The sequence below is a fragment of the Delphinus delphis genome, chromosome 6 (assembly GCF_949987515.2).
Source record: "Delphinus delphis chromosome 6, mDelDel1.2, whole genome shotgun sequence".
Lineage (NCBI taxonomy): Eukaryota > Metazoa > Chordata > Mammalia > Artiodactyla > Delphinidae > Delphinus > Delphinus delphis.
Window position 1 is genome coordinate 99,046,200 of NC_082688.1, and position 27,474 is coordinate 99,073,673.

The following is a 27,474-nucleotide window of genomic DNA, read 5'->3' on the forward strand; positions in this document are numbered from 1 at the left end:
TGTCACTCTCTCCCCTCCCTGAGCAAACCAGCATGTCAGCTGTCACCCCCTTTCACACGACTGCTTTCTCCTCCAAACTCTGGAACCCTGCACCATGGCCGGACCTCACGGGGATCTGTCTCAATGAATGCGGTAGCTCTCTCAGCGGTCTTTCTCCCTCCTGACACACACACACACACACACACACACACACCCCTCAGCACATCACGTAATTTGTTCAGCTCACCTTACCTTACCACAGCTCTGCCCCAGTCACATCATCACTAACAGACTCAGCATGGCTTTCAAACCCCTGCCCAGTCCTGCCAAGGCCCCCCGCCAGCCCTGTGCCTCCAGCTCCCCTCAAGAACTCTGGCAAAACTGCAACCATTGGGGCTTCCCTGGTGGCGTAGTGGTTGGGAGTCCGCCTGCCGATGCAGGGGTCCGATGCAGGGGACACGGGTTTGTGCCCCGGTCCAGGAGGATCCCACATGCCTGAGCCTGTGAGCCATGGCCGCTGGGCCTGTGCGTCCAGAGCCTGTGCGTCCAGAGCCTGTGCGTCCAGAGCCTGTGCTCCGCAACGGGAGAGGCCACAACAGCGAGAGGCCGCATACTGCAAAAAAAAGAAAGAAAGAAAAAAAAACTGCAACGCTTGCAGTCCAAAAGACACTCTGGGCCCATCTTTTTTTTTTTTTTTTTTCTGGCCACACCACGCAGCTTGTGGGATCTTAGTTCCCCAACCAGGGATCAAACCCCTGCCCCCTGCAGTGGAAGCGCGGAGTCCTAACCACTGAACCACCAGGGAATTCCTGCTGGGCCCATCTTTTTTTTATTTTTACATCTTTATTGGAGTATAATTGCTTTACAATAGTGTGTTAGTTTCTGCTTTATAACAAAGTGAATCAGTTATACATATACATATGTCCGCATATCTCTTCCCTCTTGCGTCTCCCTCCCTCCCACCCTCCCTATCCCACCCCTCTAGGTGGTCACAAAGCACCGAGCTGATCTCCCTGTGCTATGCGGCTGCTTCCCACTAGCTATCTACCTTACGTTTGGTAGTGTATATATGTCCATGCCTCTCTCTCGCTTTGTCCCAGCTTACCCTTCCCCCGCCCCATATCCTCAAGTCCATTCTCTAGTAGGGCCCATCTTTGCTCATGAGTTTCCCACTGCCTTGCATGCCCTTCTCCAGAATGCTGGCACGTCCAGACCACAGCCGTGTCCTCGGCTCTACAGACGCCCCTCACTCTCCCAGGGGCCGTGGCCGTCTCTGCTGCCCCCAGCCCCTCCGGCCATTGACTTGCCCTGGCCTTAAGGCACATATCACAGCTCGTCCAGAACTGTACTCATCTATGCTCGTGTCATGGTTCCGCTGGACAGCAAAGGCCTCAGATGTAGAACTAGTCAGTCTTTGTCTCCCCCATAGTACCCAGCACAGTACGTTACACAGAATAAGTATTTCTTGAGGAAATAACCCAACTGAAGACCCAGAAAGAAGTCGCTGGCCATTGGCCCAGCACCCTGTGGTCCCTGAAGGTAGAGGTAGGATGAGAAGCCAGAATCCTGCCTCCAAGCTCCATCCTTAGGAGGACTTGGGCAGGAGGGGTCCTAAGCAGTTAATCCAAATATTTGTGTATTCCCTACAATGTATAACGATGTGCTAGCCCTTCAGTTAATAAAAAAAGATGGACAAGATAGTGTGTCATCCTCTGTCAAGCTCTCAAGACACTTGAAATTTCATTGGGGGGGACCAACCCATAAAAAGGCAGTTCTTTTGAGGACTTTTGGAAATCTGTCTCTTACCCCTGAGATAGCAAAGCAGCATTTGGTACATCCCCAAAGAGTGAAAGGGGAGAAAATAAGGACACTGCTGTGTACTGAGCTCCAGAGATGTGCCAGGCAGTGTGCAAGGTGTGCTCACATGAAGCCCCTCATCTTGCGGGGTGAGATTGTTCCCATGTTGTGTGTGGGCAGGCTCAGATGGAGAGATGTTAACTCATCCAAGATCACAGTCCAGATTCTCGCCTGTCTCTGTTTTGTTTTGGGTTTTTTTGGCTGCATTGGGTCTTCGTTGCTGCGTGCGGGCTTTCTCTAGTTGCGGCGAGCAGGGGCTACTCTTCGTTACGGTGCGCATGCAGGCTTCTCATTGCGGTGGCTTCTCTTGTTGAGGAGCGTGTCCTCTAGGCCCTCGGGCTTCAGTCGTTGCGGCACGCGGGCTCAGTAGTTGTGGTACGCAGGCTCTAGAGCGCAGGCTCAGCAGTCATGGTGCACGGGCTTAGTTGCTCCGCAGCACGTGGGATCTTCCTGGACCAGGGCTCGAACCCGTGTCCCCTACATTGGCAGGCGGATTCTTAACCACTGCGCCACCAGGGAAGCCCTCTCACCTGTCTTTTAACACCTCGAGTGGGATGTTCTCCACTCCTCAGCCAGGCACAGTGGGTTCTGGGATGTACGTGGGGCAGGGGCACTGGAAAGGGCTGGGGTTTGCTTGACCTTGAAGATAGGAGCAGGATTTCCGTCAGCAAAGAAGACCCACCAGGGGGCAATATTGAGAGTGAAAACAGCATGGGAAGAAGGGCTTCAAGGCAGGAAAATGTGAGGTCTGTTGTGGGAGCGGGAGGGTGAGCAGGCGATCGGCTTGGCTAGCACTGAAAGTTTGCAGCCAGAAGTGGCAGGAAAGGATTGGGCCGCGTTATGGAGAGCTGGGTCTCTGCTGTGACAGGAGGAGACAGTGAGGGCCTTCAAGAAGGGGAGGGACCAGACGCGATTGTGGGGTTGGGGTTCAGGGGAGAGGCTGGTCTGGTGCAGCTGCTGGGGCTGAGGCTCTGGGGTCCAGGAGTCAGACAGTCCAGTGATCGGAGGTGGGGGACGTGTCATCCAGACTGATGGGAAAGGGTCACTTGGAGGCCCTCGTCCTTTCTTTTGTTCTGCCGGCCCAGTTCTCTGTCACTGTCCCTTCTTAGGTGCCCAGGTACCCAGTCAGCCTCTCCAGGAGTTAATGTTTAGACCTCCCCGGGCAGGTCGGTGCAGGGGGCGGGGCAGGGGCAATGGAGTGAGACGGAGAGAGGACAGAGAAATCTACGCACAGCCCCTGGGGAGGGGACAGGCGGCAGGGCCAGCGTCTGGTCAGGACATCTGGCAGCAGTGACCTTGCTGGGGAAAAGAGCCAAGAACTAGGTATCCTGGGCCTGGGACCACCCGCCTGAGAGGGGCAGGAGCCCCAGCCCCCTGCTGTGGACGCACGTGCCCATCGTCAAGCCTGAAGGCGCTCCTGAGCCTAAAGGTAGCTTGTGCTGTTAGCCGCCTGCTGGGTTGGGTGCGACCAAGCCGTGCCCAGGAAGCCCACCCCGGGGCCTGGGCTCACAGGCACCTGGTATTCAGTGTTGCCTGCTTCCGGGGGGAAGCTTGTGCCTCCCCTGTCCTCCCAGCCTATTGGGGTGGCAGGCAAGCAGTGGGGGAAACCCGACCGTTCAGCTGGCCTTGAGGAGTCTGGGGTCTTCCCAGGAGGAGGGGGCTAGAGGCAGAGTAAGTCTCCTCATAGGGCGAGGCCAAAGATGAGGGGGAGGCAGAGCCTGGCAGGCGAGGGAAGGGTCTTCTGGCCTGGCTGTGCCCTCCCACGTCCCTCCCAACACCCTCCCCCACCCCACCCCCCCACACATCAGGATCCCTCAGCAAGGAATGACCTTGACAGCTACCAAGCCTCAGGTCGACAGAGGGAGCCCTAACTCTGCAGTCCCCTTGGTTCCAGGGCTGGCTTGAGGGGGACTATTCTGCCCAAGGTGCTCTCCCGCCCCTGGAGGGACATGCCTATGGAGAGAGGGGCAGTGGGAATGGGCCTTGCGGGACTGGAAGAGTGCTGTCCCAGGCTCTGACCTTCTCAGCCCATGGCCCACATGCCTGCCTTAGCCACACCCGGGGTCTCTCCTTCCTGCCAGAAACCACCCTCCGATCCTTCAACATAAGCCATCCCTCCCTTGTTCCTATCGCTCTTCCCAGCTCCACGCTGAGCTTTCTGGAATGGGGGACGTGGCCCAGTGCCTCCCAAGACCGGCCTGCTATCTGGCCCTGAATTAAGGTTCTCATTAGGTCGCCCCAGGAGCCAATCCCAGAGCGTTACGGAAGGAGAGGGAACGGGAGAGGTGGGGGGGCTCAGTGGGAGCCCCGGTTCCTGAAGCTCCCCCACCCCCACCCCGGCACCGAGGCCCCCTCCCTCCATTGCTGAAGAAGAGGCAGTAGGAGCTACAGCCGCCTCCTCCCCCCTCCCTGCCGCTGCTGCCTCCTCGGCTGAGCCGGCAGGTTGTCTTGGCAACGGGAGGCGGAGAGGAGATGCGCTGAGGGATGGAGGTGTATGTCACCGAGGAAGCTGCCGAGCCCCACGCCCCAGGCCCTTGAAGGTACCGCAGACCCCCTCCCTTCCCCCTCCCCCTGCCCTCTCCCCTAGGCTTCCCCACTCTATCCAGAGCGCTCGTTTCCCTGAGGAATGCCCCCCTCCTCCCAGCCCAGCGACTCCCACCCATTCCTCCTGAGCCACCTCATTCCAGGCCCCTGTCCACAGCTGTCCTTCCTGGCAACCGCTCATTCCAGCCCTGCCTCTGGGGACCCTTGCACCGGAAGGCAAATATCCTGGAATGGGGTCTTGGGGGGTGGGTGGCGCATGAAAACAGGGAAGGAACCGAGATAGTGGGGAAAAAATCAGGAATCCTAAAGGGCTACCTGGCACTTGGTCTCCTGGAGAGGGGGAGGGAGGCTGTGCAGCACTAGGGTGGGGACAGGGCAATAAGGGTGGGGTTGAAGGGGCAGAAAGCTGAGAGGCCGGGCTGGTTGTCCAGAAAGGCCTGGTTCCCCTCTGCTAAGGCTGTGGCCCACTCCTGCCACATCAAAAGTGCACTTCCTCCTGCATCATCTCCTGGCCTTTTTTTCATGGGTCGATGGAGCCTGTGTTTCTCTCCCACTCCCAGGCTTTCTAGTACCTTTCCACGGGCCCCTCTCCCGCCTCTGCCGTACATGCAGCAGCTGAGCCCAGATTCTTTCCACCCTTCCTCAGCCACTCGGCTACCTGCCTTTTTCATTTCTCCTTTCTTTCTGGAGCCCATCCTTCAGGATTCATTCTTCTCTGTCTCCCACTAACCCAGACACATCCCCCCCCTTCCTGTCCCTACCCGTCCTCGTCTCTTTGAGAAAGAGGTCCCAGGGCACACCCTCACCTGTCCTCTCAAGACCCTCCCCGCTGTGGTTTTTCCATCCAGACACCCCAGAGCCCCCTCCCCAGATTCTAGATTTCCCCAACGACAGCTGATACCATCAGCTGACCAGCTGTGGGCAGCGGTAACCAGGGCAACAGTAAGGGCTGCCTAGGTAGGCAAGTCTGCACAGAGGTGGAGAGGAGGCCGTGCTGGGGCCAGGGTCAGCTGGCCGGGCTCCCTCCCCTGCTCCCGGGGGTCACAAATGAACCAGGCTCTGCTCTAAGCCCAGAGGGAACGAAAAGGCCAATGACAGGGGCCTGGAGTCGTGGAGGTTTTCCCAGAGACATTCCTGTAGTTCAGTGCTGGGACCTGGACATCACCTGGTGAGAACTTCTCTTGAAGACCCCGCCTTGGAGAGAGATTGGGGTCCTTCCCACTCACCACCACTGTGCTCTGTCCCCGGGGGATTTGAGTTACCCAAGGGCCAACCCGGTCTCTTGTGCTGAGCACCTGGTTTCTCGAATCCTCCCATTCTGTACTCCCCAGGAGAGGGTTAATCCTTGGGTAACCAATTCTGGCATCTAGCCCACACCCCTGCCCCTCACCATCTATGCGCTGTAGCACCCCAGGGAGGCAGGGACCCCAGCGGCCTCTGTGGTGCTGGTAGGTGATGAGTGGGAGATAGAGGTGCTTGGGGAAAGCGGGTGTTGTCACCCCTCTGTTATCAGTAGAGCCCCTTCCCCCTGACTCAAACTCTGGCTGTTGAGGAGGCTGGAGGGGCTGTGTGTGTGAGCGTGTGTTGCAGGGCTGGGGGTGGGTGTGGGAAAGGGAAAAAGGCCAGCGGCTGGCCAAGAGTCTGCTTCCGATTCTGCTTCGTCATGATGCCCAGTTAATGGTCCTCTTGTTTGAAACGGATTGAGCTGCAGCAAGCGAGGTGGAAGAGCAGACACACAAACACACACCCGCAGGCCAGTGGCCACACGCTATCAGCTGGAGGTGGGGAGGGTGCAGGGGTGGGTGGGAGCCAGCGGCCCGCCCACCTGGCCGCCCGCCCGCCCCGCCTGGCCTGCCCACCGGCGCACACACCCGGCCCGGGGATTGCGCGCCAGGCTGGCGGAGAAGCAGGGTGGCGGCGAGGGGGTGGGGGCCTAGAAGGGTAAGTCCCCTCCTTCGCCGGCTGCCCACCCACTCACCCACCGCAAGCCAGCTTTTTTCTGGTTATTTGTGCTCTGGGAAAGCACGCCGGGCTCCTGGAAGAGCCGCCTGTTACCTGGGCTTTCAGGAAAAGCCGCAGCCCCGGGATCTGCGCCTGTCCCCGCCCCCACCCCGGGGCCTCAGAGCATCTGGGCCACCCTGTCCGGGAAGAGGTAGGTGGCAGGGTCTCCCACCTCTCTTCCCCTCTGTGGGCACTTTGGCCACAACACCTTCCTAGAAGTGAGGCTCTGGGTGGTGGCAGGGATCCCGGGGTGGGGGTGGGGGTGTCAGCTATGGCCCCTTGTTCAGTGGGAGAATGGGCCGGACCCTGGGACTAGCTGGGTTTGATCTGACCCAACCTCCTTCCGATTCGGGGAAGAGGGGCTGGGGTGTCACATGCTGCCACCCGGGGACCCCTTCCCCCAGCTGTGCTGGTCAGAAGTCCAAGTGCTTGGGGGGTGGAGGCTCTGCCTCGAGTGGGCTGGAGAGCTGGGCCGTCTTTGCTGAGTGGTGGAAGGGAAGGGGGCGTTGCCGGCTCCCGCCACCGTGCCACAGATGCTCCTGTTGTGGGGGGAGCAGTTCACTCAGAGGCCTGAATGCCATTGGTGTGAGGACGGCCCCTTGCGGGGAGGGGCCTGAGGAGTCTCCTGCTAGCCCTTAGCCGGCCAGGCTGGGGTGAGGACCAAATGCAGAACGAGGCTGGGTGGCAGGGCATGGCCACAGGCCTGACCACGATGCTCTCCTGGTGCCGGCTGTTGAAGTGCTTGCAGGGGCTGAGGGCCGAGCAGACACGCAGGCCTCCGAGGATCGAGGCGCCCCCTTGCTAGCTCTGCCCCTCCCTTGGCCTGGCAGGCCAGGCGCCCTTTCCCGGGCAGGCACACCTGGTGGTTCTTTCCCAGGGCACTGGGTTGCCGAGTTGCGAGAGGCAGGGGAGCAGGGACGGGTGTAGGAGAAGGCAGGCAGTCTTGCTTTGGGAAGGGGTGGGGCCCAGAAAGCGCCCACGGGATGGGTAAGTGGGCGCTCTGTGCCAGGGACAGGGTGTCAGCACGTGGGGTGGGTGGCTGTGAGCGTGGAGAACCGGAGCCAAGGGGAGGATCGGTGGGTGGCGTGAGTGGGTGTCACAGGCACCGCGTGTCAGCGTGGGGGGTGCCTCACTGGGAGAGCGGGGGCGTGCGTTCTGCAACCGTGTTTCGGCGGGGGCCGCATGTGTGGGTGAGGTGCCCGTGCCCACGGGGGAGGCTGGCCTCCGCGCTGCTGGCCTCGCTATGGCCACATGTCCAACGCCGGGGCCAGCCTGTCCACCTGGGGGTGCAGGTCTGAGGAATTCCTCATTCAGAGCTCATGCGTGTGTGTAACGACCAGAAGAGGGACGCCCCCAGGATTCAGAAAGCTGAATTTGGGAGGCAGTCTCCCTTGCATCTCCCCCAGCCCTATCAATCAACTGGTACAAGTGACACCACAACCCGCCAACAGGACCAGCTGTAAATAGAGACCAGAGCAGGAACAAGCTGAGGACCAAGCAAACCTAAGGGGCTGGGAGGGGGGACACAGAAAGAGGGCCTTCTTCAGGGGTGTGTAGAGAGAGGATACAGAAACCCAAGCGAGAGTGCTAAGAGAAACTGTGTGACGAGATGCATATTTGTGTGGGGGGAGGAAGGAAGGAAGGAGGCGCCCGGGCCCACTCCTGCTGTCATCAGAAGCAAACGGGGAGCAGGGCCTTGAGCAGGTGGGTTCCCAGGCTGGGACCCTGATTCTGGGCCCACCTGCCCCTGCCTGATGCTTCCCCAGAGTGCGAGAGGGGGTGCTGTTCAGGGTTAGCATTCAAGGAACCCCAACTCTAGTCCTAGCAGATAGAGCAGGGCTTAAAAATGGGGGTGCAGGAGAAGGATAAAATGAGAGGAAGGGAGTGGGAGCTTCATCAGTCTTAGAAAAGGCGCAGGCGCAGGCTTGGCAGAGGTTAAGAGATGTTCTGATGAGCCACCGGCCCGGAGCAGGGCGATTTTGGGGGCGATTGTGGGTGCCCCCTCCCCACGCACACACAGACACAGACCCCACCCTCAGGGCATGCCGGGGGGGCCTCCCCTGTTGGGCTGGTCTGCTCCCACCCACCTTTCCCCTCTCCACCCTGGTATGCTGTTTTGGGAACTGGTGACCTAGCTGGATCCTGCCTTTATTTCTGGCATTGAGTTGTTGCCACAGTAACTGCGGGGGTGGGGCTGGGAGGGAGAGAGGGTGAAAGGGAAGCAGAGCCGAGGGAAGAAAGATGAAGAAAGGAAAGAAAAAGGGAATGGAAAGCAGAAATAGCGAGATGGGGCCCGGAGGCACAAGGCAGGCAGGCACACTCTGAATGAAACTGGTGAAAAAGGAGAGCAGCGGAATGCTTGCCCACCTGACCCCCAGCCCACTGGGCCAGCTCAGCCATTTCGCAACTCGTTTACTATCTGCAAGGCCGGCCTCCAGCCCGGCTTGTCCCTGCCCCAGGGCACAGAGCCCGCGGCCCCCAGCCTCTCTGCTCTTGTCCACAGGCCAGTTCAACGAAGCAGGATTCTGGTGGCTCCACGGTATAAGGTTAGCACACGGGACCCCAAACCCCAAGTTCAGATTAAAGTGAGATCCTTGGGGACCCACTGAAAAGAGCATTCATTGGCTTTGACCTGAGACAGACCTGGGTAGGAATTCCAGGTTGGCTTCAACGGGCCGAGGCGTGGGGGGTATGGGGGGAGGCAGGTCAATCTCTCAACCACATTTTCATCTCCTAATTGGGAGACATGAGCTTTGGTGAAGCTAGAGAGGATGGGTGAAAGTCCCTGGCCCAGAGCAAGTGATGGTTGGTTTAGAACAGGGCGGGAAGCTGGACTAGAGGATACCAGGCTGCGGTTCTGCCGGTTGAGCCTTCATTTCCACAAGTCGAGGGAACCAAGGCCGGCTCAGCCCCTACCTGTAGCGGGCGCCCATGGGAATGGGTGGGCGGGCCTTATCATCAGGGCCGAGCGGCTCCAGTTGCCATGGAGACGGGGCGGGCGGTGTGAGGTGGGGCCCGGCTGGGGGCTCAGATAAGGCGCGGCTGCACAGCTGGGGTAGGGTGGGTCCGAGATGGAAGAACTGGGCGCCGCCGGGGCAGCTGAGATGGCCCTTCCGCCACCTGGGCTGGCCTTCCTCCGCAGCTCTTTCCCTTTCCTCCCTTTGCGCCCTCCCTTCCTGCTGCAGTCTGCCCTCTCGGTCTGTCCACGGGAGGCGGCCCGGGCCTGGGAGCGCACATGCAGAAACGTGGGGTGTGCACGGGTGCGGACGCGCGAGGAAACTGGCTTTGGGGGAGGGGCTACGAGTGGGTGGAGTAAGCTTATGCGGGGCGTGATGTGATTTGGGAGAAGGCAAGAACAGCCTCTCCCTTTCTTTCCCCTCCCCCCTTTCCCCCTCCCCACCCTCTCTCCCTCTCCCCCCACCCCACACTCCTACTCCACCCCAAAACATTTTCCCTGATGGCTTAATATTTAACGAGTAAGACCTTCACTCCTCAAGGTTAGCCCCAAATTAAAATGCCATGTCCCTGGAAGGGTAAGACATTAACAATTTCCGCAGCGTGCTTTCTAACACACCAGGCGCTGGTGTGCAGGTTCCTGATGGAATGTGGCTCAGGGCAGAAGGCGAGGAGACCCAGCCTAGGGGATGGGCAAGGGGCTGTGGACGGCTGTGGAGAAGAAGGGGCAGGGGACAGAGCAGGGACATCATTATTCTGAATCGTCTTTCCGAGTGGCTGTGTCTGTGGGACAGTGGTCGTGCACAGGCGAGTGGGGGTCTCAGTGCAAGACCTTGTAACCTGTGACCTGGCTCATCTTGGACCCCTCCTCTCCCTCCCTGGGCAGTGACCACTCTGAGAGGCAGTCATTACCCCACTCTGTACCCACCCGCAACTGGTGTTTGAGGGCAGGGTGCCTGGACCACCTCCAGGTTCAGCCTGAGGCTCCAGGACACTTAGAAGCTCTCCATTCTCCACCCCTCCCCCGTGCCACACTCTTCCCCCCCCCCCCCCCCCGCACCACCGCCCCTCCCCCGACTGTTCCAGTCCTTTCTACTCTCTTCAGTCTCTGCCTAACCCACCTGTAGGGTCTGTATATGACCTTATCTCTCACTTTTCCTGGGAAAATAGAAACCTCCCAATCGGCCTGCTCCAAAGGCCCCTAGATTGCAGTTACCCAACTTTCCCTTTCCTCTCCTTTCAGGGAAGCTCAGGCTTTCTTTCCAAAGGTAGTCCTTCACTTGGGCCTGGACCCAATCCCTCTCCCCTTCCCCTGCTGGGACCTTCCTCCCTCAAGTGCCCCCCCTCTCCTGCAGCCACAATTTCTTTTCTACTCTTCACTCTCCACTGCCTACAAACGTGTTCAGGTCTCCCTTTTCCTAAAAAACCTTCAGCCAAGCGCACCTCCTGCAAAGTAACTCTCCTAACCCCCTCCTGCCCTTCTGTCACACTTCTTGGAAGTACCCCTCCCCCTGCCTGTACACCCTGGCCACCTCTCCCCACCCCCATCCCTAACAAGGAGGCCTCACTATTCCTCTGCAGATGCTCTCAGAAGCCACCAGGGCTTGACATCCAAACTGGCGAGCTGTCACTCCTTTCTGAATGTCTTGCCTTCTCTGGGCGATGGACTCCTGGCTTCATGACATTCTTTCTCAACCCCCCTATCCCTCCCCACAACTCTCTCTCAATGTTTTTGGCACACTTACTGTGTAGTAGGTCCTTTACTAAAAATACAAAGAATCACTAGATACACTCCCAGCCCCTCGGGGACCTGGCCATCTAGTCTTCCCCCTCCCTTTCATGCCATCTCCAGCTCCCTTTTTCTTCGAGTCCCCTAGCGTTTCCCAGGATGCTGGGTTTTGACCTTCTTTCTCCCTCGGCAACCTCATGGGGCAGACTACCACCTCTAGCTCAAATGGCTCCCAAATTTCCGTTGCCAGGTACTGCCCCCACCTCAGCCTCAACTGGCAAGAAGTGAACTCATTGCTTCCCCTTCTCCTGTCATTGCTACCTGTTCCTCCCCAGCGGTGAGGGGTGGGGGCGGGGGCGCTGTCTCCAGATCAAGTTCTGTTTTGCACATTCTGCCTCTAGGATTCCTCCCACTTGGCCCTTTCCATCTTGGGCTCCAGGCCCAAGTCTAGAGCCTCACAATCCCCTGCCTGAACTACTGCTGTAACTTCCTGGCTGGTCTCTCTGTGGACCGCCTCTTCCTGTCTGTTCCATCTGCCAGCCTGCAGCCTGATTCATTTTCCCAAAGCACTGCTTGGATCCGTCACTTCTTTGTTTTAAATGTTTCTAAGCATTCCATAGCCCTAGTTGCCCACAGAATACATTCGGAATCCCCTAGTCTAAGTTCAAGGCATCTACAAATCTGGCCCCCAACCTCCTGCCCCAAACCAGTCTCAACCTCATGAGCTCCACGGTTCAGCCGTATTTGCTGTCTCCAGACAGACCCAGTGCTTCGCCGTGTCTCCAGTTTCCCTCATGCTGCTGTCTCTTTCAAGGATCCCTCTTTTAGTTTTTGCATGATCCCAAACCAGGCATGTTTCAAGGCCTGCCTTAAACACTTCCTCCTCCAAGAAAACCTTTTTATTTTCCCCTCTTGACACCCCAGCAGGAGTGATTCCTCTCTCCTGTGACCTCTCACAGCCCTTTATACTATCTTATCAGGCACACATAATTTTCTGCTTTGCATGGGCGTTATCTATACATATGGCCTCATTTCTGGAGGGGCGGCTTAGCTCCTTTGACTCATCTTTCTGTTCTCCACAACACCACAACGCTCCGCTCCGTGGTCATTGCAGAACAGGTGCTCAGAAAGTAGTGAATGAATGGATAAAACAATACGTGACTGGGTGGGCGGGTGGATGTATATGGGTGGGTAAATGAGTGTTTGCCTCTTGGCTAAGCCAGTGTATAGCTAGTTTGACAATGTCTGTTAACAAAGTAAAGACGAAATAGGAGTGAGAGGGAGCTAACAGCTCTTTATGTGCTCGAGTTTATTCCAGTCCTCACACATCTAGTTAAAAGCATTACAAAGTGAGTGTTAAGAAAGCAAGAGAAGGATGAAGCTCTGGGATGGAGCCCTTCCATGGGCACCTAGTCACCAGTGTGACTCTGATGGCCAGAGTCTTGTCTTGGAGAAGCCTTGGCTCTAGAATTCCAAAAAGACTTGAGAACTGTGGCAAATGCTAGTCTATCCCCACAGTGAACCTGACACAGTACTACGGAGGCACTACGAAACATGCCAATGCTGAAGACATAGTCACTGTCACCTCCACGACTCTGGACAAGTTTTTAACCTCTCCGAGCCTCGGTTTTCCGCATCTGTAAAATAGGTCTACCTTATAGGATTGTTGTGGGGATGAAACAAAATAATCCTTGTAAAGTGCTTATCAAAGTACCCAGCATGAGCATTCAAAACATGATAGCTATTATTATTGTGGTAGAAATTAGCAGTCATTCTAGTTAGCGAGAAAACATGTCAGGCAACATAATCAAGGACTAAGTTATATGCTTCTCTTTTTAAGTCCCACTGGAATTCAGAGAAGAGTTTGTCAATGCGGACTAGAATAACAGGGGAGGCCTCCAAGAGGAGGAGGGTTTAGCATGGCCCTTAAAGGATGGGTGGCATCTGGGAGATGAGAATAGCGCAAGAGCATGCGCAAAAGCAGGGAAGTGGGAATAAGGGCTGCTGGTGCAGCAAGTAGGTGGTGGAGACACAGCAGAAAAGCGGCCTGATACAAAATAACAGGTGATAAAAGTGGGAGCACCGATGACCTCAAGTCTTTCATGACCTTCTGTGGCAGAGTGGCTACAGAAAGCCATCTAAGGTTATCAGTCCTCAGGGAGATAGAAATAATAAACGCTCTACGTAAAATCTATGTTTTAAACGCTTCACATGTTGTAACCTACCTAATAGTCAGAGCAACCCTATGACACAGATACTATTACCACCTTCCATTTTGTGGATGAGAACGTGAGGCACAAAGAGGGTAACTTGCCCAGGGTCACACAGCTTCTGAGTAGCAGAGTCTCCTATCCCCAGGCATTCCTGTCCAGAGTCCATGCTCTTAACCACTACATTATTGCTGCCTCTTTCCTGTACGTTCTGTAGTCATCAGCTCTCTTCACTCTACGGCTTACTGCCAGCCGTTGGAAGACAGTTCCACTGCCACCATCACGTCAGAAACTCAGCCAGGCGTTCATTGAATGGTTATTTTTATTTATTTATATAAATTTATTTTATTTATTTATTTATTTTTGGCTGCGTTAGGTCTTCGTGGCTGCACGCTGGCTTTCTCTAGTTGTGGCGAGCGGGGGCTACTCTTCGTTGCGGTGCGCGGGCTTCTCATTGCCGTGGCTTCTCTTCTTGTGGAGCACGGGCTCTAGGTGCGCAGGCTACAGTAGTTGGGGCACACGGGCTTAGCTGCTCTGCGGCACGTGGGATCTTCCCGGACCAGGGCTCAAACCCGTGTCCCCTGCATTGGCAGATGGATTCTTAACCACTGCGCCACCAGGGAAGTCCCACTGAATGGTTATTATGTGTCTGGTCCAGGGGTGTGTGGGGAGGATGGGAGGGTTGCTAAGGGAGTTACTGAGGAAGGAGACCTGGGCTGTGGCCCCAGGGAACTCCTACTCTACTGCTGCAGACAGGACTCAACTTCTTAGGAACCAGGAGAGGGCAGTGCCAGCCTGGAGGTCTTCCTGCTGAACTAGGGGGCCGTGACTTGCAGCAAAGTAGCCCTTCAGAGGGCAGCCTCAGCTCGAGGATTCCGAGATGGTGGGGAGCTGGGACGTGGCCTTGGCCCCCAAGGTGTTTTACCAGATGCCTGCAAGTGGGATTGCCTGCTGTACAGGGACAGGCACATGGGGGTGTGGCTCCCTCCAGCCGCCCCCTCCCTTCTCCACTGGGAGAGCGGCAGCCCCCCAGCCAATGACCTGAGCGCTTCCCACCAAAAGGCCTTCGCTCTGTCCTCCCCTCCCCCTATTAACGTCTCATAGTATTACTAAGTTCCTCTGTGTTCAACCTTTCTGGGCAATGAGAGAGGTGTGGCACCGTGGACATAGACTGAGGGGAAGGAGGTCAAGGGCACCAACACAGCGCCAGGGAAAGGCCACGGCAGAGGCCGAGGCGAGTGAGAACCTGGGCCTGAAATTGACCCGCAGCCCCGGCAGGGCAGGTGTGAGGAAGCAGGGATGTGTAGGCTGCCCCGGGAACGGCTGAGCCCTGCCGTCATTTCCTTTCCAGCCAGAGAACAATGGCTCAAAAACTAGTGCAGCCGGTCCACCTTCCCGTCTCGCCGCGGGCCACATGCGATCTCCGGTCCCCGAGGCTGAGCGAACGGAAAGCCGGAGCCCCGCTCCCGGGAGACACGCGGGGCCAGAGGGGGCTGCCCTCGTCCCCGCCCTCTGAGATCGCGGGGCTCGACAGCCCCGGCTGGCACGTTCTCCCTCCCCTTCCAGGCCCTGCACTCGGCCAGCAGCCTGGAGAGTCACCGAGGGATGAGGACGCCACAGCCCGGGGGAGCACCCTTTCTGCTCTCGCGGCCCCGAGCGCGCAGCGCCCAGGAGCCGGATAGAGCCTGACGCCCTGTCGTCTCCCCTCGCGCACAGGGCTCTGCGAGTGATCCGGCCGGCCAGCTCCCTGCTGCATGGAACGGCTGCAGAAGGTGCGCGGGGCTACACCCACGCCGGGGCAGTGGGGTGCCGGGGGCACGCGGTGGGGGCCAGGCTACCCGCGGAGGGTCAGGTCGGGAGTCGAGGATGCCACCTGGTGGTTGCCCGCGGCGCCGCACCCCGGGGCCCCAGAGGCCTAGAGAAGCCCTCCCCTGCCCCAGCCCCCTCCCTCCGGCCCGGCCCTGGCACCCACACACATTCCCACCCGCCCGCCTTCTCGCTCTCCCCAGCAACCACTGACCTCCCCTGGGAGCGTCAGCTCCTCCCGAGGCTCCAGTGTTCCGGGCTCTCCCTCCAGCATCGTGGTGAGTACCTCTTGGCCACCAGCACCCTCAGGCTGGGAGGAGGGAGGGGTGGGGCGCACGCCGGCCGCCGGGCAGCTTCACTCAAATGATGATGGTCCTGCCAGGGCTGGCAGGCAGAGAGAACCCCAGACCCAGAGAAGGTTCTGCACACCCCCTCCTGCTGGTCTGGTACTGTCTCGTTGTACCCAAAGGGCTAGGTGAAGGACTATCATTGTTTTAAGGTGACACTCTAAACCTTTTAAATGACAATAATAGAAATATTAACTTACAGGAGCTGACATCTAAAACGGCCGCCCATCTTCTTCCTAATAAATTGCAGGTCTGGCTTGTAGGGCCAGTATTCTAAGGGAGGCTTTTGACACCTCTGTTCCATGTGTACCATTTCCCTTCAGGCCAAGATGGACAATCAAGTGATGGGCTACAAGGACTTGGCTGCCATCCCCAAGGACAAGGCCATCCTGGACATCGAGAGGCCTGACCTCATGATCTACGAGCCCCACTTTACCTATTCTCTGCTGGAACACGTGGAGCTGCCCAGAAGCCGGGAGGTAAAGGGTGGGAGGTTCCTCTTGGACAGGACTTGGGGGAAGGGCTCACCCAGCCACACTGGGTGGGAGGCAGAATCCCTCTCATGCTTTCTTTCCTGGAGGCCAGACTTCAAAACAAGAAGGGGACCTGTGCACAGGAATCACCAGTCAGTTGGTGACCTGGGTATTTGTGCAGAGCAGGCAGAGATGGGCTGGCGGCTGGAGGCTAGCTCCAGGTGGAGAGCAGGGGAGGCCGTGTTTGAATGGTAGCAGCACAGAGCGGGGTCATGTAGGAATGGGGTGGGACTGGGCGGAAAGTGAGCAAATTTGTGGAAAGCGCTCAGGAACACTGAGCTCGGAGGCCGGAAGTCCTAGCTGAGTGTGACCTGTGTGACGGTGTGGTCTCAGTTTCCCTTCCTATAAAATAGAGGTGAGACTTTGACCCGTCCACCTCACCAGGGAGTCAAATGCATGAGATACCGGAGGACAGGTACTTTGTACACTGTGTTGGAGAAAGGGGCAGTGTCATGGCTGAGCAGACAGACGGGGCCAGGCTGTGGGGAGACTTAAATGACTGACAAGGGGCCCGACTCCATCCTGGATGCTGTGGGTCTTGTCCCTTCCCCCTGTTGCTCATTGGCTCTGAGGTCAGAGCCAGAGCCCCTCCAGCTGGCCCTCAGAGCACATGCACACTGCTCCAAGATCCTCGACTTCTTCTGCTTCTTCGTGGGTCCTAGGGAAAGACGTAGGACCCTGTCTAGGGAGAGAGAGGACGGAGGGCCAGCCCTGGGAGCTGGCAAGGACGAAGAGAGAAGAGGTGGCCCAGAAATTGGCTGGGCAATTGCAGAGTTGAGTGTGTGGGGGGGTGAAGTGACCCACCTGGGGTCCTAGGGACAAGGGTTTAATCCCACCCTTGTGGCTCTGACCAGCCTCCTCTCCATTCACAGCGCTCGCTGTCACCCAAATCCACATCCCCCCCACCATCCCCAGAGGTGAGTCTGCCCCGCACCTGACACTTGCCCAGCCCTGCTCTGACCGGGCTCAACCCCCTTCCCCACACACGTCCAGACTGGGCTTGGCAGAGCCTAGGGGGTGATGGAATCAGTGGACCTTGTCCTGTCACTGGCCAGCTCTGGGTCCATCTACGTCTGACCCAGGATCTCTTTTAATCCTTTCTCCTGGGTCAGGCAGCATCAGCAGGTCGAGTCCTTGGATAGCCTTCCTCTGCCCTGGGGTTGGGGGTGTGTGTGCTAGGGTGGGAGGATGGAGATGGTGGAGGGGGCGGGGTGGGGGACCTGGGAGCTGCAGTGAACCGTACTTCTGCTCTGCAGGTGTGGGCGGAGAGCCGGTCCCCTGGAACCCTCTCTCAGGCTTCAGCCCCAAGAACCACTGGCACGCCCCGGACCAGCCTGCCCCATTTCCACCATCCTGGTAGGTTTTGGTGTCAGCATGGCGGCATCCTTGCCCTAGGTCCTCTTTTCTTCCTTCAGGAACCCAAGCCCCTTACTCTTAGTCCCCCACTCTCTGGAATACATGCACACCACAGAACTGGCCAGACCCCCAGATGCCGGACCCCAGGCAGAGCTCCCAGAGGTGGTGGGCCCTGCTGCATCCTCCCTCCCACCCAAACAGAGAAGTGCAAAAATCCCAACCCCTGAGGGGTAATTTCAGGATCTCTGGTTCTGTCTTGACTCTCGGCAGGAGCCCCTGAGTTTCCTGCCTTCTCCCAATCCATGTCTCCATTCCCTCCTCTGACCCAGCCTCCCCGCCATCCTCATAGCCTCCTTCTCATCCATTCTTGCTCCCTCTCCACAGAGACCACCCGCCCAGATTCCAACATCTACAAGAAGCCACCCATCTACAAGCAGAGAGGTGAGGGTTCCCCTGACCGACCAGAGCCCCCTTTTCGCCACGTGCCGGGAGGCTGTCCTGAGGGTGGGGGGGTGATGGGAAAACAGATGTTCATAACAGCATGTACACTGCCCTGTGCTCTTCCTTGTGCATTGCTTTTACACCCAGGAGCTCACAGGTGTGAAGAGGGAGAGAGGAGGGAGTGGGGGGCTAAGGTGGGAGGTGGCCTCCGGGGGGGAGGGTGTGCCCGGGCTGACCTTGACCTCCCCCCGCAGAGTCCACAGGAGGCAGCCCTCAGAGCAAGCACCTCATTGAAGACCTCATCATCGAGTCGTCCAAGTTCCCTGCAGCGCAGCCTCCCGACCCCAACCAGCCAGCCAAGATCGAAACAGACTACTGGCCATGCCCCCCGTCGCTGGCCGTTGTGGGTAGGCGAGAGAGGCCCTGCCGAAGCCCCAGGAACCCCCCACCCCCCGACCTGCATGAACCCTCCAGGCTCCTGCTTCCCCCGTCCCCTGCAACCCCATCGCTCTTGGCGTAAGCGGCCCTGCTTGTTAGTCATTTAACCGCTTTCCGTTCATTTCTTTGGCCGCTCAACAGACATTTGTCGAATTTCTACTGTGTCCCAGGCTCTGTGATGGGAGCTCTGGAAAGAGAAAGAGGAATGAGATGAGGTCTTGGCCCCCAATCGCTTTCAGTCGTGTGGGCGTGTGTTGCCCACCCAGCTTCACCGCGAGGCTAGAAAACGTTGCTTTTATTTTATAATAATAATCTGCGGTGTTCGGTGTTCCCTTCAAGGTCGCAGCCCCGGGACATGCACAAAGCAGCCCCTGACAGATGCTCGTTGAGCGCGCGGTTGATTGACTGATGTGCCCGCTTTGGTCCGTATTTCCCAGAGACAGAGTGGAGGAAGCGGAAGGCGTCGAGGAGGGGGGCAGAGGAGGAGGAGGACGACGACGACGATGACTCCGGGGAGGAGATGAAGGCTCTCAGGGAGCGTCAGAGAGAGGAACTCAGTAAGGTAGCATCTCGCTGCCCCACCCGCATCCCTGGGCCACCCTGGGGATAGAAGTTCCATTCTGATCTAAATGGGTACATGTCTGAAGAGCGTCCTGGTGAGAACATGTGAGGAATTCCCTTTCTTTGCCGGGATGTCAGGCTGCCGCTTTTGAAGGGACACTAGGATTGCATGTTGCTTTAGGGGGACACCGCTTACTGTTAGGGCCAAAAGCACAGAAAGGGGTGGTCCCGCCAGTGCCAAGCTTCAGCAGGCGGAGTAGTTCATGGGACGAGGAGAAAGGAGAGAGTAGGCTGCTGGCCTCCAGGGGAGGAGAGATGGTGTAGAGAGTCACGGAAAGGCCACTGATGGTGGCATGGGCCTGTACTCTGGGCCTTGTGACCTGGTTTGCAGAAGCCCCTGGGGCAGAGTTACACTGAGCGGCTCTGACTCCTTGCTCTCGAGGGTGGCCAGACCCAATGTGGCCGAGCTTCTGGCCAGGACAGGCTCCATGGGCTCCAGGCACCACACAGCCCCTCAGGAACTCTGTCCCCACTTCTGCCTGGGATGGACCCAACTCTGAACCTTTTGGGGATGAGAAACAGGTATCGACGCCTTGGATCCATCTTCCTCTCTCCTTGCCAGGTTACTTCTAACTTGGGAAAGATGATCTTGAAGGAAGAGATGGAAAAGTCACTGCCTATCCGACGGAAAACCCGCTCTCTGCCTGACCGGACACCCTTCCATACCTGTGAGTGTCACCAAGGGGGCTCAGAATCACCTGGCCAGAATCAAGTAGTCTGCTGAGTCTGTCTGTCACACGCCCAGCGCTGTGCTACTGTGGGTATAAGAGACATAGAAGTTTCGGTTGCTGGCTCAAGGCTCTGGCGCTCTCCTTAGGGCAAGAGTACCAGTCATGGAACAAGATGAGATGACAAAGGATGGCATCAGCTAAAGCAGAATTAGCACATTTTGTTTAATTCGACAAACATTTATTGGGTGTCTACCATGTTCTTGGCCCTGAGGATATAAAGAGTAAAACACTATAGTGCTGCCTTCCAGTAGCTTCTGGTCACGGGGAAAGTGACGTGAAAACTGGGGTGTCAGTGCAGCATAGCAGGTGAGAGGTACACTTCAAGTGCTTTGAGAGGACGCTGATAGGGCCTGGGTCCCAGAGTTGGAGTCTTGAAGGACAAGACAAAGTGAGTGGGGGAGAAGGGCAGCACAGACCCCAGGGACAGTGTGGGAGCAAAGGCCAGGAGCAGCAAACATCCAGCCAGCAGAGAGGACCTCCAGGAGCCTGGAATTACAGCGCACAGAGCGTGCTCTGCGGTGGCTGGGGCTTTGGTGCCGTGCTGCACATCACTGAGGCTAACCTGGGTTTCCTTCAAGCATGATGGCTGGAGAGGAGGGGGGCAGATCTGAGAAGCCCAAACTGGAAGCTACAAGTCCTCTTAAGAGCCTGGCCTCGGAAGCCACAGGGCATGCTTCTACTGCCTTCTGACGGTCAGAGCAGCTCCCAGGCTGCCCAGACACAAGGGAGAGGAAAGAGATTCTGCTTCCTGCTGAGAGGAACCACCCAAGGGCACACAGGCTGGGAGGTAATGTTGCGGGCCATCTTCAGAGGCAGTCTACCACACTTTCCAATCATCTGGGTAAGGGCTAAAAATATACATAGGTCCAGAGAAGACGGAATGGGTTTGAGAACTATACAGGCACAGTCTGTATAGAAATTGCCCCGGAATTACAATTTTTCATCTTTACGATGGTGTGAAAGCAATAAGCATTCAGTAGAAACTGTATGTCCAGTTTTGAATTTTGACCTTTTCCCAGGCTAGTGATGTGCGGTATGATGCTCTCTTGGCTTTTTTTTTTCTTTTTTTTCTTCTTTTTTTTTTTGGCCGCACCGTGCGGCATGCAGGATCTTAGTTCCCTGACCAGGGATTGAACACGCGCCCCCTGCAGTGAAAGCGCAGGCTTAACCACGGGACAGCCAGGGAAGTGCCACGATGCTCTCTTGAGATGCTGGGCAGCGGCAGCGAGCCTCAGCTCCCCGCCAGCCACATCATCACGACGGGAAACAGCCCATACACTTACAACCATTCTGTACCCAGACCACCATTCTGTTATCCACTTTCAGTACAGTATGCAGTAAATTACATGAGAGGTTCAACACTGCATTGTAAAATAGGCTTTGCCCAGCTGTAGGCTCATGGAAGTGTCCCGAGCACGTTTAAGGTAGGCTGGGCTGAGCGCTGATGTTCAGTAGGTTTGGTGTATTAAATGCATTTTTTTTTTTTTTTTTTTTTTTTTTTTTTGCGGTACGCGGGCCTCTCACTGTCGTGTCCTCTCCCGTCGCGGAGCACAGCCTCCGGACGCGCAGGCTCAGCGGCCGTGGCTCACGGGCCCAGCCGCTCCGCGGCATGTGGGATCTTCCCGGACCGGGACACGAACCCATGTCCCCTAGCATCGGCAGGCGGACTCTCAGCCACTGCGCCACCAGGGAAGCCCTAAATGCATTTTTGACTTAACGATGGGTTTATCGGGGCGTGACCCCATCGTAGGTCGAGGAAGATCTGTAGAGGAGATGGAATCAATTGGACTTAGTGGCTGATTGAATATGGGTGGTGAAGGAGAGACGAGTTGGGGTTTTTGTCTTGGGTGCTGGGTGATGACAGACCTGGGGCTGAGATCATGAAAGAGGCAGGTTTCGGGGGAAAGCTGAAGAAACTGTTTTGGGATGTGTTGGGTTTTAAGTGCATGTAGGTGGGAGCTGAGTTTGACTGAGTTGCAAGCTTGAGGCGCAAGTCAGGGTTCGAGCAGAATCTTCAGCTTATAAATGGTAGTGGGACCATGAGAGAAAATCCAGTTGTGTAGAAAAAGGGGAGGGAAGGGCAGGGTGCCGAGGGCTGTTCCTTGGAGAGCACTCACACTACAGTCCCCTTGGAAGGTTGGCTGGGAGGAGGTCAGAAGGGAGACCCAGCCTCAGGATGCAGGAGGCTGGCCTTGAAAGGGTCGGGGACTTGCTTTGGGAGCAGGCCACATCAGAAGCTGAGGTTCGGGACTTCCCTGGTGGTCCAGTGGTTAAGAATCCAAGCTCCAACCTGAACAATTTCAGAAGTTCGGACAGGCATGTCCTTCAGACGTAAGGGTAACATTGAAATTAACGGTCACTTTCAAACATAAAAAGGCAATCTAGAAATCATTAGGAGTGAACATCTTATACACTTTAGGGACTTCCCTGACGGTCCAGTAGTTAAGACTCTGCGCTTCCAATGCAGAGGGCACGGGTTCGATCCCCGGTCGGGGAGAACTAAGATCCTGCATGCTGCGTGGCTAGGCCAAAAAAAAAAAGAGAGAGAAGTTGACGTTGTCTGCTGAGCACACGGAGGGTGAGGCTTGGTGAGAACGGTGAAGGTTCGGAACAGCTTCTGCTGGGAAAGGGAACTGATGAGAGGCTGTAGGGGCTCTAGTGATGCTAAGGTACACGTTGTGGGCTTCATCTCCATAACCTGTGGGCAAAAGGGGAGCCCTGGGCTGATGCAGGGTTAGAGTTTGGGTGCTGCTGAGTGTGGGTGAAAGTGGTTATGTACCCACCTATGGGTCAAAGGTCAGGGGGAAGTGGGGGATCAAGACACTGGAGGTTCCCCATGATATTGACCGGCAGATGTGCCAGGAATGTGGCTGAGGGAAAGCTGCGAACAAAAAAGGGCGCTGTGTTGGCTTCCCTGGTGGCGCAGTGGTTGAGAGTCCGCCTGCCGATGCAGGGGACGCGGGTTCGTGCCCCGGTCCGGGAAGATCCCACATGCCGCGGAGCGGCTGGGCCCGTGAGCCACGGCCGCTGAGCCTGCGCGTCCGGAGCCGGTGCTCTGCAACAGGAGAGGCCACAACAGTGAGAGGCCCGCTTACCGTAAAAAAAAAAAAAAAGGGGCGCTGTGCCCGCAAAGTGTGATACCCAGGCTTCAGTGTCAAAGCGAAGCGGTTGTGGACGACAAGATCCAGGGGCTGGCCACCGGAAGGGGTTGCATGCTGTAGAGTGGAGGTGAAAGCCACTGGCCTGGGGGACTCAAGGAACCGTTAAGGCTCGTATATGGCTGGGACATCCATAGGGTCATTGAAATGATATTTCACCAGGATGATATTTCATTGTGGGTGGGAAGAGCTTCTAATAGGTCTTTTTAGAGAATGTGGAATAAACAGTTAAGGCCCGAAGAAGGAGGCAGAGAGAGAGAGATGCCCCGAAGGTTGGATTCAGTCTTCATGCTCCACCAGGATTTGCTAGTTAGGCAAAATGAGCTCTTTAATGTGCATTTGGCCTTGCAAAGTTGAGTAGCGAAATGTCTGCCTCAGTGTCACTGTTGGCATCCTTGAACTCGTATGGGATCAACGGTCATATGATTGCGTAGGTTACTCTCATAGCTGATCAACCTGAACAATTTCAGAATTACGGACAGGCGTGTCATTCTGACTTAAGGGTAACATCGAAATTAACGGTCACTTTCAAACGTAAATAAGCAGTCTAGAAGTCATTAGAGTGAAAATCTTACACACTTTAGGGACTTCCCTCGCGGTCCAGTAGTGAAGACTCCGTGCTTCCAATGCAGGGGGCACGGGTTCAATTCCTGGTTGGGGATGCCATGCAGCATGGCCAAAAATTTTTCAAAAAAACAATCTTATCAGTCAGTTGAGGGAGAAGTGTGTACTTATCACAAAAGAGAAGCGCTTCAACAATGAGGGCCGTGAAAGTAGACAATTCTCTACACAAAAATAAGAAGCATTAAGGAAAAAAAAACCACGAGGGTCCCCAAAACACATTTTGTTCTCACCAAACTTCCAAATAACATATTTTATTAAAACGTTTGAAGAAAACAATTCTTCCTTATACTTTGGAGTCTGTCCAGGCTAAACCTTCACACACAAAAATGCTGGTCAAAACAATTTCTAGTCATTGGAGATGCAGGAATTTTGAGATTAGTGCAAACTAAGAATCCTTCTAGGAAAACCTGTTACCGAAAACCAATTTTCTTGAATTATAATCTGCAGTGCTTGAAAGCTTAGTGATATTATTGGACGTCGAGTTGAAAGTGACATCCGGTCATGCGAATGTCAAGTCCAGCGACTGCAGTACCATCTAGCAGCTGAAGGTGCTGGGAAAACTGCAGCTTCTGTTTTATAACATCAAGCATTTGAAATTTGATTACCAACATTGCTAAACATAAAATTGTAATAATTCGATTGTTTCGACTAAATTTTAGATTTATTTTCATATTCCAGAGGTTCATTTTATGATGGTAAGCCTCCTCATCTGACTATCACTGGCTGACTATCAATTTGAACACTCGGACATTTGGCCCAAATGTCTATTTTGTGCACGTCTGTTAGAGAGAGGGGAGGCATTAGGGATAGTTCAGAGCTGCCAGCACAATGTCACCTGCTGAAGGTTACGGGCAGGAGCTGGAAGCCAACAGAGGCCCACCGGCTTCCCCCAAGTCCCCCCTCCACTGCCCTGCTCCTGGCAGGGAAGGCCAGGGAATGACCCTCTGGAATGACTGGCAGGCCAAAGGGTCTGAGACAGGGCCTCCTACTCTCTTCCAGCCTTGCACGTGGGAACATCGAAGTCTTCTTCCCTCCCCGCCTACGGCAGGACCACCCTGAGCCGGGTAAGGTCCCAGGACGGAGGTCACAGGCCTCGTGAGAAGAGTGTGCGTGTGGGGCCCGTGAGGGACTGAGCTACGTGGGCACCCAGGGGGGGCGGCCAGACCCTTACAGTGAAGGGAGACGATGTGGAACGCTCCAGCTTCCTCTGATTCCTTCGTGTTCTTTCCAGCTTCAGTCCACAGACTTCAGCCCATCCGGGAGTGAGACCGAAAGCCCAGGTGAGAGGCAGGGCCGACCTGATGCTGGGAAAGGGGCTCAAGAGGCCCCTGGAGCAGCCCGTGTCTGCGATGTGGGCAGGGCTCTGGCTGGAGGTCGGGGAGGCTGAGCTGGCGGGTTTGGAAGCCTGCTGACCTCAGAGCTGCCTCTGAACAATGGCTCTTCTCTCCCACAGGCCTGCAGGTGAGTGCCTTCTGGAGGGAGACACGTGGAGCGCGGAAGCCACGGACGGAAGGGGGACTGTCAGCGTTGGGGGAGGGGTGCGGGGCTACGGAGCCACCTGGTGAGGACATAAGAAGCCTAGGGTAAGGCTGGGGAGGCCTCCCTGCCCCACTCTGGCTCACTGCGGCTTTGGTCTCCCCAGAACGGAGAGGGCCAGAGGGGGAGGATGGACCGGGGGATCTCCCTTCCCTGTGTGCTGGAGCAGAAGGTGAGGGGCAGGGGCAGAGGCAGGGGATGGTGGGCAGGGGACAGAACCGTCTCTATCGGGGGCTGGCCAGCTTGGGGAGAAGCCAGGGAAGTGAATGCACTGAGGGGTTCTCCTGGCTGATGATGGGAGGGGCAGCACGGAAGTTGGGGGAGTTGGATGGCAAGATGGCATGAGCCCCCATGGCCCCTGCAGGCTGATAAGGGGGCCTGGGGAATGGAGGGGGTTATGCTGACAGGGACCTCGAAGAGCCTGATACTTACTGCCCGCCTCCCCTCCCCGCCAGATCTATCCTTACGAAATGCTGGTGGTGACCAACAGGGGGCGAACCAAGTTGCCTCCAGGTGTGGATAGGATGAGGCTTGAGGTACGCAGGGAGAATGTGCTGGGCGGGTGAGGGGCTACTGACGGGGCAGCGTCCCCTGCCCGGTGTGGGGGAAGGTGGCCCAGCCCCACCCTGTGCTTCCTGTCCCTACACTGCCGCTGTGTGTCCCCCTGCAGAGGCACCTGTCAGCAGAGGACTTCTCAAGGGTCTTTTCTATGTCTCCCGAAGAGTTTGGCAAGCTGGCTCTGTGGAAGCGAAACGAACTCAAGAAAAAGGCCTCTCTCTTCTGATGGCCCCCACCTGCTCTGTGACTGACCCTCACCCTTGCTGCTTCAGGGCTCTGGAGCTGGGGTCACTAGACCCCAAAGCATCATCTCTGGGGGGAGCAGGGTGGTGGGGCAGAGGTGGGGTTGGCTCCGTTGCCGAGGTCGAGGGAGAGCGAGGCCTCTGCAGTGCTGGGGCTTGGGGACATGGACCTCCTTCCCCATGATGAGCTAGGGGTGGGGGCCCCTTCTCTCATCCCTGGTCCTCGCTGCACAGGGCAAACCCAGCGTGCACTCCAGCACACGCAGAGATAGTGTCTGCACCCTCTCCCTGCCCCCACCCCCGTGTGAAGGTCCCCAGAAGAGAGTGACGAGATACGAACATGACACTTAATGGTCAGGCCTGTCTGCTGTCCCGACCAATGGGTGGGAAGAACCCTCGGGCCTGGTAGGAGGCACGTGAGGGTGGGAAGCAGCCACGCAGGCAGAGAGCGCCCAGGACCCTGTGCACCCAAGCACTCCTCCGCAGCTCACCTGGGACGGGTTCCCCTGCACCTGGGCCTCCCGCCGCTCAGCCTCCAGCAGGGAGGCCACCCAGCCCTCTAGCTCACCCTGTCCTCTCCTTGTGACCCCCAAGCTTCAAAGCCTCTTGCTCCAGCCCTGAGGCTTCCCTAGAAGCCTCGGCTTAGAGTGGAGATGTCGCCTATACAGACCCCCAGCCCAACATCAGCCTTCAGGCTGAGTCGGCTAGAATGCTACCTTCTAGCATCCAGGGCCCGGGCAGAGCCCAGGCCTTTGGGCTCCCCTGGACGGGATGAGGAGCCAGGCTGAGAGTCCTGGCTACCAGGTCCCACCCACACCCCTGCATCCCCCACCATGCTCTCTAAAGAATGTAATTTATTGGGGCACCCCCCAGCTGCTTTCCTCACCTAACTCTCTGCCCTACCTTAATCACGCTCCCAGCTTTTCTTCTCTCCAAATACACGTGTATATAATTATATATATATATTTTGGCCGGGGTCTGGGTTTTGTTCCTGCCCAGACCCCGACATCCCTTTCCGCCGTGTGTGTGTGATGATGCTGGGGGAGGGGCACTCTGCTTGGAATTAAAAGGTTGCATCGGGGCCCCAAATCTACTTGTTCTTTATGAGCCACCAGATCTGAGCGAGAGGGACAGGTGATGCCAGGCTGAGAAAAGCCACGGAGCGAGGGTTCAAATGGCGGGGTACACGGAGCTGGAGGAGAGAGAGCGATGGCATACCTCCTACCCTCCCCCATCCCTGGGCCAGAGAAGCGGGGGGCAGTCTAGCAGGTCCTGTCTGCCTCCTCTCCTTCAGGGGCTGTGCAATGGTGACATGGATGAGGGGACAGAAACTCACACTCTGGAGCATGAATCTAGAGCCAGCTGGGAGAAAAGGCTCTGCCCTTCACTGGGCCCCTAAATGCACCCCCTTGGCGGTCAAGCTCATCAGCAGCTGACGTGGTTGTACCCCTCCAGGTCTATGATACTCACAGTTCAATAGGGAGGCCAAACACCCAGTAAAGGTCAACTGTGTAGGAGTGGGCAGTGAGCTGATTGTCGAGGGTCAGGCGGGGAAAACTAAGGGGTGGAGAAATGATGGGGGAAATCCAGCAGGAGCAAGGGTCAAGTGGGGGCCAAGGGAGCAGGAGTAGCTTGGTCCTGGATGACTTGGCAGGACCGCCCAGGGGCAGTAGACATGGAACGGGCCTGCTGCAGTGGGTGGACGGGGTGAAGACGGGACTGGAAGATCAGAAGGACTTTGGGTGTGAGGGCCGGCGGGGATGGGGCCGGCTCACCTGCGGGGAACAGAACCTGGGTTTGGGCACCTG

At 56.9% G+C, this 27,474-nt stretch overlaps 1 protein-coding gene across 1 annotated transcript; it reads left to right on the forward strand.

Moving 5' to 3' along the window:
* The first annotated feature begins 4,236 nt into the window (after window positions 1-4,236).
* Window positions 4,237-26,747, forward strand: DMTN (dematin actin binding protein). Its single transcript, XM_060015119.1, has 16 exons — window positions 4,237-4,376; window positions 14,842-15,047; window positions 15,285-15,359; window positions 15,752-15,907; window positions 16,834-16,878; window positions 17,218-17,317; window positions 17,702-17,758; window positions 18,013-18,165; window positions 18,634-18,758; window positions 19,380-19,485; window positions 24,330-24,394; window positions 24,562-24,610; window positions 24,784-24,791; window positions 24,973-25,038; window positions 25,322-25,402; window positions 25,537-26,747. Exons 2-16 carry the CDS (start codon window positions 15,030-15,032, stop codon window positions 25,648-25,650), a joined length of 1,218 nt encoding a protein of 405 aa, XP_059871102.1. The 5' UTR covers window positions 4,237-4,376; window positions 14,842-15,029; the 3' UTR covers window positions 25,651-26,747.
* Window positions 26,748-27,474: the final 727 nt, after the last annotated feature.